The sequence below is a fragment of the Lytechinus pictus genome, chromosome 17 (assembly GCF_037042905.1).
Source record: "Lytechinus pictus isolate F3 Inbred chromosome 17, Lp3.0, whole genome shotgun sequence".
Lineage (NCBI taxonomy): Eukaryota > Metazoa > Echinodermata > Echinoidea > Temnopleuroida > Toxopneustidae > Lytechinus > Lytechinus pictus.
In genome coordinates this window covers 19,878,150-19,887,838 of record NC_087261.1, presented here as the reverse complement: position 1 = coordinate 19,887,838, position 9,689 = coordinate 19,878,150, and the positions used below count along the sequence as shown (strand labels likewise).

Sequence of the window (9,689 nt, the reverse complement as noted above, 5' to 3'; positions counted from 1 at the left end):
TTGGCAAGTATACCCTGAATTGAACCCCTAAACAAGTCATGAAACAAGTACAGCGATTCTATTCAACTCAAATTTAACATGTCTTTTTCTTCTTTCTTTTTCCTTATTCCTCCTCCTATTTCATGTCTCTTTGATCTTTTCTTCTCCTTCTTCATCTTATTTCTCTTCCCCTGTTTTCCTCTCCTCTCTATGACTTACTTTTGTGCACCATTGTCTTGTACAAGTGTTATATTGTATACGGATACTATCAAATTCTACTTTTACAGTGTTTGAAATTTAGCGATCAACATACCGTACTAGGATAGGGGATAATATAGCAGCATATTTTACATACCTTTCATCATTATCCACATGCAGAGGCGTCGATCCTGGGGGGGGGGGGGGGGGGGGGGGGGGGGCAGGGGGGGGGGGCGATCGCCCCACCAATGAAAATATTGGGGGGGGGGGCAAACATATCGTTTTGCCCCCCCAATAATTCCGCATGTGTAAAAAATAAAATAAGATTGTAATGTTACACAGAAATCAGCAAGCGAAATTGAGATACACAACTCGTTCTTTATCTAAAATCGTGCTCAAAATGTCCGCTTTTCAGATTGGAATATAAACATTTTTAGCTCGCGCTTCGCGCTCGCATCATTTCTGTAGCAAAAACCCATACTTTTCATGATTAAATAGGTGAATAGAATGTCCCGTTTTCAGTTCTAGACCTCAAAAGAACTCCCACTTCGATTTGCAATAATCTTTTGTTGGATATCAGGGGCGGATCCAGCTTTTTATAAAGGGGGGGGGGTTGGGGTGGTATGCGAGGGAGCATAGCGACCGAGTCCAAGCGAGCGGAGCGAGCGAGGGGGGAGGGTGTGGGAGGGGGGTGTCCCCCCTCCCACAGTAGGGAAAATTTTTGAAAATCTGTGTGTGAAAATGGCGTTTTCTTGCATCAAAAAAGATAAGATTTAAAAAAATGGTCCCCGGATTTTTTTTTGGGGGGGTTGCAACCCCCCCCAACCCCCCCTCTAGATCCGCTTCTGGATATATATCTTGTTCTTTATTAAAAACGTCCATTAAACTAAATTTTTTCAGATCGAAATATCAAAATTTTCAGCTCACGCTTCGCGCTCGCATCTATTGTTTTTTAGATACCCATCTTAATCATTAGTACCAAAAATGCTTAGAATATCAAGCTTTCAGGTCAGAATATAAAGAAATTTCAGCTCGCGCTTCGCGCTCGCATTAATTTGTTGGTGAGATATGTGTCTCTATCTCATGAGTCATATATATAGGCATATGTTTGTGTGAGTTTGTTTGTTTGTTTTGTGTGATCGAGTGCCTTTGGAAAGTTGATTCATGATTTTGCCCCCCCCCCCAATCTGAAAAATGGATCGACGCCCCTGTCCACATGCATTGTGGATTTTAGGGGTATTAAAGTAATTGCGGACTCTTATTAATAATTTACATGTATATTGATTGTTCATGTGAATCATTTCAATATTGTTACGATGTATTGTACTTTTCATATTTGTGTATACTTATTGTTAAAACCATTGGAAACCAAATTTCTTTGTATGCGTTGCGTTCATTGACCAATACAAAAATCTTGAATCTAAAAAATGTTTTAGAAATGAGGTAGGGCCGATATTCAACCAGTTGGGTTTAATAATTTTTCTCAACTCCCACTGCGGAGCTACTTTTCTTCCATTTTCTATTTTTTCCCTCTATTTATTTATTTTTTGGGAAAAACTGTTTTTATGTGGGAAGGGGAGAGGGCTACCACCTGCACCGCCCACTGGCTACGCTAATTCTGTCTCATTGATGTGACTCCTAATTTCCAGTATCAATATTGATTATCATACGTCTTTTATATCTATATACAGGAAACATGAAGAAGAGGTCAAGGCTGACGCAACACCGAAAGCAGAACATGTTCCACTCCGCATGTCAAATGATGAAAAAAAAAACAGTTTAAATCTATTTCGATTTTTAGCTGAAATAATGAACAATGGATTATCATATCAAAGAGAAAGATTTGAACAAATCTTACATAACATCATTCGTGCGTGGTAAACTACATTATATTAGCAAAATTACAGAAGCAGCATCAGTATTATTGTTCTTGTTGATATTATTAGCATTATGATTATTGATGTTCTTGTAGGACTGTTATTTTGACATTTGGTTTCCTTTAATAGTTTACAGTTCAAGCTTTGGTATTTAGTTCAGCTTTGTTTATATTCTTGATGCTTCTGTTGTCATCCATTTACATTTGACTTTCAATCTGCTTCTCCTGTCATTCCTTTCCTATTCAGATGTGTTCATTCATTACATTCCCACATCTGATTCTTTAGTTCAACATTCTTATTGTGTAACCATCCCTACATCTTATTCATTTCCATCCTCTATCTCTTATTGGTTATTTTTATGAATTAGACTTTTCCACTTCTTTGTTTTCATTGGTTGATTTTGTGTAATTTGGATATATACTAATTTTATAATGCAATTTTGAGTTTTACTGAGGCAAGGAAGCCCAGCAAATAAAGCACTGCACTACCAGACTCCATCGACATATTCGAGTTCAGTTCATTATTTTGTTCCCGTGTCTTCATAGCTAAGTTCCATCTTCTCCTCTCCGTTTGCTTCTGTTTGATGTGTATGATTGAGCTTGTGTTTTTCCCATGTTCAGTTGAACATTTTATTCCCCCTTAAGACTTGTATTATTTCTAACCCCACATTATCAATAGGCCCCTATTTATTATTATCATTACTGATATTAGTTATATTTATTATAACAGTACTAGTAATAGTTACTGTAGTGGTAACGATTGTAGGAGTAATTAAGGGTAGCAGTTTCAATATTAGTGTAGAAAGGATAATTGAACATTATTTGTTTCTGTTTGAAATCTGCTCAGTTCAGTCTGTATGTATTTCAGTAAACTTTCTATAGATACTTATGTTCTTATTCATCACATCAGTCCATATCCTACCTTCTCTGGTCATCCTCATTCCTTTTCTTTTCAGATGTGCTCATTCATTCCATCCTCACATCTGGTTTGTTGTTGTTGTTGTTGTTGAACATTATTCAATCACCCTGGTCATTTACCCCTCCTCATCTTAATTCTTTCTCATTGGTTTATCTTACCAATTGGGTTATTGCATTTTAGTTGGGTTTTTCTATTTCCTTTTATTTCACTGGTGAGCTTCAGCTAGGTTAATTCAAATATTGTTATGTTAGGCCTACTGTGGATACGATTTTGATGTGGACCAGAGAGGCCAAGTGTATAATTAGACGGATATAACATACAGATGCAGATACAGACAAGATCCAGACACACTCTCCGTTTACTTTATTCACCGTCTTCGACTTCGTTATGATCTACTTATCTTTGCTGATGTGTTTGAACTTATATTACTTTCTTCTCTTCGACAATTAAGCCTCCCTTTACAAGAAGGCGTTTATTTTCAATCCCTACAGTAGAAATAAGGATAACAGTAATTTTTTAGAATAATGTAATGAAATGAAGCTAACAAGAAACGTCATTTACATTGACTGATTACGAAATAAAGATGCAAGTATATTTCAAATAAACATGTTGTAACGCAAAAATGCCCGTCTAAACAATCTGTTTTTAACGCGGAGGTGGTGTACGGTCCTGAAAATGAATGTTTTGATGGTGGAACCAAGGATTTGATAGTACGTCTATAGTAAACCACATATGGCAGAATGAAGAGAAGATGATTAAGAAATGAAAATGAAAGAGATTGAGTTGGATCATGGAACGACGAAGAAGAGAAAGAGTAGGTGAAGTCCTCACGTTAAACTTAAAGGACTGTAAAATGTTTGGAGGCAGCGGCATGGTGTAGTTGTTCTGACCCCGTCTCATATATATATACATGTATATATATATATATATATATATATATATATCTATAGTTCCAACAAAGAGAGAAAAATGATTTAGAAAAAAATATACGAGTGTAAAATAGTCAAATCTGGATCATGTCATTATTAATTCTTTACGCATGTATCAAATATACATCATTTTGATACCCGAACAAATAACCAAATATATATTCCTAAACATAGGAAGATTATCTTTCAACACAACATCCGTTATTCTGGCCCGAAAATATGGAATGATCTTCCGGACTACATAAAAAAATCCTTGTCAGCAACTAGCTTAAAATTTAAGATAAAAAAAAGATTTTATCATCCTATGCATGAATATCCTCATACCTTATATTCCTTTTGATCTTAAGTTAACATGATGACATTAATAATGTGCAGCTGTTGCTGCGGCATTATTTGTTTTATCTCTCCCTCTCTCTTCTCCATCATACATTGTTGTACGCTCTATTTGCTCGGTACTCGGTAATTTACTCATGCCCACCTTCCTGCTCACTTCTCCCTCTCTCGTTTTCTTCCCTTCTTCTCTTTTCTTTTTTTAGCCCTTCTTATCTTTGTATTGTATTTTCTAGGGACCTACGCTCTCTTCTGTACACATAAGTTGTATATATTCATATTTTTTATGGTAATTGATTTCATATTAATTCTTGTTAACAAAAATGAAGAAATTTTGTAAAATGGAGGAAAATAAATGTTTATTTGAAATGAATGAAAAAAAATGAGACCATTGTAGTGCTAAAGAATGACGTCACTTTTGCTTCGTCTTGCACTCCCGACAGAAAATACCATGGTGCCGCCCCTACTGACACGTGATCATAATGAAATATTCTATAGAGTCTTTGAACCCTGTAAAAGACGTTCAGAAGTAATAGGCAATTTAATTTATTGAATCGTTTGGACTTTGTACTCGATATGTTCTTGTATACACATACAGGTGATCACCCATCGAATGTTGATACACCATTATAAACTCGGCTTTTATCTTACTCTCTCTTAAGCTTGCAACTCAGCTCTGTTTTACCATCAAACGTGAAGCATTTGATAATGTCATACTTCATGATTTTAACTGTTGCAAGAAATACACAACAGACGTGTGACATATGCCTGTAGTTAATGTATATAGACGTCGAGGAGCAATATTTTACATTCTACACTGTTATACAAACTTGCTTCTTATGTGATCATCAACGAGGATCGGTATGGGAAACGCTTTGACCTATATCAGGTAAGCATTTAGTAATAAGCTGGAAAGAAAATGACATCATCTGATATTTTTAGATCATATATTTTATTTGTAGATCTTCAATTAACATATCTATGTGTTCATACGTCTTTTATGATAGTCAGTGGTGTTGTTTACGCAGAAACGGATGAATGTTGATCTTCCAGATCGGAATCCGTATCTTTTTTTAACCAATAGCTCTTTGTGCAATTTGTAATCTTATTATCAATCCATGACATTACAATTGAGAAGCCATTCTCAGCCCCCCCTAGGTCGTTAGTCCCGAAGATGTTAACATGGTTAATGGCGTGTAGACATGTCTTGGAAAACCAGTACCGGGATTGGGGGGGGGGGGGGTCGAGTCCTTCTAGCATCTAACCCCAGGCGCCGGTGAAAGGAGCCATTTCCAGATTTTTGTCATACAATTGGTGTGTCCATTATGGGGCTAACCTTAGCTCTATATAGTCAAAATGATCATGGATCTTACTATGGTACAACAGTGGCGAACATAACATAATAAGAACATGTATGGGTATCATACAGGTGTCATCATCGTATACCATGGTATACCCTGATAGCAATTAGTAAACTTACTGTGTGGTTCAATTCAGTCAGTGGCGTTTGCATCGATTTACGTTGCATGCATGGCTGCTCAATTAGTGCAGTTATACTGCTATATAGATCTTAATGAAGGTAATGATGGCAGCATGATTTATATATGATCGTAATGTTTTCCATGGAGGTAAATCACTTTTCGTTCTCGTGCCTTATGGTCATATTCTTCAGGGACATTTCGTAAAAAAATGACTTACAATGAAACAGTGAACAATAATTGAATAGTCTGTTGAGAGCAATGCACGAATGCGATATATTATTAACAATGAGATAGAAAACATCTTGTATGCTGCATGTTTTTTTATGAAGTGAATATGTTAGTGAACAGTCACATTTTACATAACCACTTTTTTTTATAGCGCACTATGATAATTGGTGATTTTAGAAAGCCATCACCATGGTTGTCGGTCGAACATGTAATCTAACCTTAAAGAGACAGAAAGAATATCATCGTAGAAGTATTAATGATGTTTACGCGATCCATAAATGCGAAATATGCTAAATGTCTTGAACCAGTGTTATAATCGGATCTCTGGGCTCGTAATAGCACGACCTTCGTCATGTTTGTAATATTGATATGATTCTTTTTAAAGAATCATTTTCTTTTTATACTTTTGGCAATAATTTTGTTTACGCAATAAAAAAAATTATATTTTGAAAATGTGTCATAATATAGGCAAAAATATACTCTTCCCAACAACTACTGACAAACCCTATTCAGAAGGATTGTCACAATAAAAAGAATGCTTGAAATAATGATAGTACCAGACAGAGACTAATATAATGGTTTATCACATTTACTGGCCGAGCATAGTATCTAATCTCTGCCTCCAGCCCCCTCCAGCAAGGAAACTCGGATAATGTAATATGGCTACTTGAGACAATCGAGGTAATGTGGGTTAAGACGAGAGCACGTTGTAGATAATTTATGAAAGTACCTTTGTGAATTTTGTCAAATTATTCATCTTTCCAAACAGAGACTGGTGGAGCCCAGGTAAAGTTCCTCTAAAATCTCCAGAGGGAGAAGGTTTGCTAGAAGACGCCGCGTTCCGGCAGACACTCCTCATCAGGATCTTCAGCTTTCAGGAGAAAATGGGCTTTTGCGGCATCCAATCCGCCGCCCTCCTCATGAGCGCGAGATACTTCGGGATAAAGTTTCCAAATCCAGCCAACCATTCCACATGTGACGTCACCGAAGTTCCTTACAGAGATACGAACATGTTTTCATTCAAAGAGACGACAAATATCGTAAACTGCGAAGAAGTTCTAAAAAGAGGCGCCACGCTTTACGAAATCCAGTGCTTGTTGCAGGCGCATGGCGTTCCAACGACTAAGTTCTATGCCAAGGTTATCGATGTCGATACATTCCGGTCAAGGGCAATCCAGGCGCTGTCGCACGGCGATTCTTCGCAAGGAGTGATGGTCAACTACTTATACCCTCAGACTTTCACGACCGATTCAGGACCTATTCAGGTAGGACATTTCAGCCCGCTGGCCGCTTACCACCGCGACACTGACCGCTTTCTTTTGTTGGATGTGTGGTATGAAGGACAGAGCGAGTGGATAAAAACCAGCGAGTTATTTAACCTAATGAACACCGTCGATCCAGACGGCAAGGTCACACGAGGGTTTTTGATATCTGGTTTGGACGAAAATGAGAATGAAAATTAGGCATATCATAAGGAAAGACATTTTACTCATCCAAAACATATCTATTATAGTCTTATCCTGCTCAACTGTATTACACATGGCAAGGGGTTACAGTTATTAAAAGAGAAAAGGAGACAGAGAATCAGAAGAAAGCGAAAATGAATGCTAAATGAGGAATTAAAGTACTTGTAAGGAAAATTATATTAGAACTCCTTTTTTGGGCATTATCATCACACCAAGAGGTTTACATTATCACATTCTGAGTATTTGCCTACACATTTAAAATAGGTCCTCCCGCATACTATATTCGAATATTTCTTTTGTCCATTTGGACTATGTCAAATCATATAACATATATTTACACAAATTTTTATACCGGTTTGGTTATGTGCAAATATTGAAACCAGCGTCAAAATGGTCAAGTGACGTTGACTTGTTATTGTGACAAATTTGTGATAGATGATCTGCATAGGAATGTGTAGGCCTATGTGATGATGATAATTCATCAGAGCTTAGTTAGAGGTTGTATTTTCTGAAATAAATGTATGGATTTTTTAAAAAAGGAATAAATGCATATTTTGCGGAGAATGCATTTCTCAATTAGTATTTAGCAATTTCAATCAGAGCAAACGCGAAAGCGCAAAAGCCAGAAGTGCCGTCGGTTTTTTCCTTAGATATCAGAAACCGATATGAATGCTGCTTAATCAGGGCTTAAGAAATTCATAATGATATAAATATGATATGAAGTGCGTCAATTTTCATGGCAATATACCCGATTCGACATTCCATCCGTATTTAAGCTCAATTAGTTTGCTTGAAATTCATGGCATTGTTTAGCGGAGTTTATTAATCAATATATTTGTTTACACTTTGTTATGACGTATTTAGTGTAATCGTATAGTTATACAGTGTGATATCTTCATTCCAAGTATAATAGCCAATTATCGAGTTTACAAATGTTTTGTTTGTTAAAGAACAAGTCCACCCCAACAAAATGTTGGTTTGAATAAAAAGAGAAAAAATCAAGCAAACATAACACTGAAAATTTATCAAAATCAGATGTAAGAAATAAGAAAGTTCTGACATTTCAAATTTTTGCTTAATTTCACAAAACAGTATCCTGGTCGGTATGCAAAAAAATCAAATCAAATCAAATCAAATCAAATGAGGAGACCGATGACATCATCCACTCACTATTTCTTTTGTATTTCATTATATGAAAAAAAAAACAATTCTCATTTGACATTTAAATACATGCAGACGGGTTGTGTAATACTTTCGTTGATATCATATTCATTCCATGGGCCGCTGTATACTCTGCGTTTCCCTGAGAAGTTCATTAAAAAAAAAAAAGAATTTCGTTTGCTTTGTATATTTTGTTATTCATATTTGGAAATTAAATAAAAGATCGTATATCAATCTATCAATAGTATCAATGTAATTCCTGTTCCACTTCATGGACATGTTACTCAAATTTTTATCAAACTACATCGAAGAGACACTAGTTTCTGTAACAAAAATGAATAATCTTAGTCAAATGCTTAGACATGTAATAATTTTGCTAAAAATCATCAGATTCTCAGTATAGAATCTAGTATCCATTCAAAATATCGAATCGATTGCTCATTTTCTGAGTGTGCCTATAGATTTGAATTATCTTCTCCATTTACCCCGCTCCGGTTCGTTAACAGTCCAGGTGGGTGTTTCATAAAGTTGTTCGTAAGTTAAGAGCGACTTTAAGAACGACTGGTGATCCCTTCTTGTGGTGAATGGTATATTCATTGGCGATGGTTTAGCGCGAAAGAAAGGATCACCAGTCGTTCTTAAAGTCACTCTTAACTAACGAACATCTTTATGAAACGGCTCCCGATTGGTCGTATACTGTTTATACTGAATACTTTTTTTTTCAATTCAATTCTTTATTTCATTTCCATTCAAAACATAATACAAAGTAATATAAAGTAATACAAATCAAGTACAATTTTACAGAAGGGCATTCTTACTTCGTAAAAAAAAAACAGAAAAAAAACCAGTATAATATAGAGCATAAATGGAAATGAGGGGGATCCACTAAAAAGCAAAGCTTGTAAATTGTGGATCCCCCTTAATTACCAATTGACTAAAAGATGCAAGTGAAAGCAAAATGGAAATAATAGAAGCATGAAGGCGAAAATGTTATAAGAATTGATTATAAAGTAAGTTATGGCATTTTGAAAAATTAATTAAGGTTCAGGAACAGTGATATACACAATGTCAGCACCAGTACACTGCAAAAACTCCGGTGTTGATATAAAACCAGCCCGGAAT

General features: G+C 35.9%; 1 protein-coding gene across 1 annotated transcript; it reads left to right on the top strand.

The window, feature by feature from the left end:
• Window positions 1-4,720: 4,720 nt before the first annotated feature.
• LOC129280569 (uncharacterized) lies at window positions 4,721-8,802 on the top strand. Its single transcript, XM_054916571.2, has 2 exons — window positions 4,721-5,120; window positions 6,710-8,802. The coding sequence occupies exons 1-2, from the start codon at window positions 5,095-5,097 to the stop codon at window positions 7,401-7,403; spliced, it is 720 nt and encodes a 239-aa protein (XP_054772546.2). The 5' UTR covers window positions 4,721-5,094; the 3' UTR covers window positions 7,404-8,802.
• Window positions 8,803-9,689: the final 887 nt, after the last annotated feature.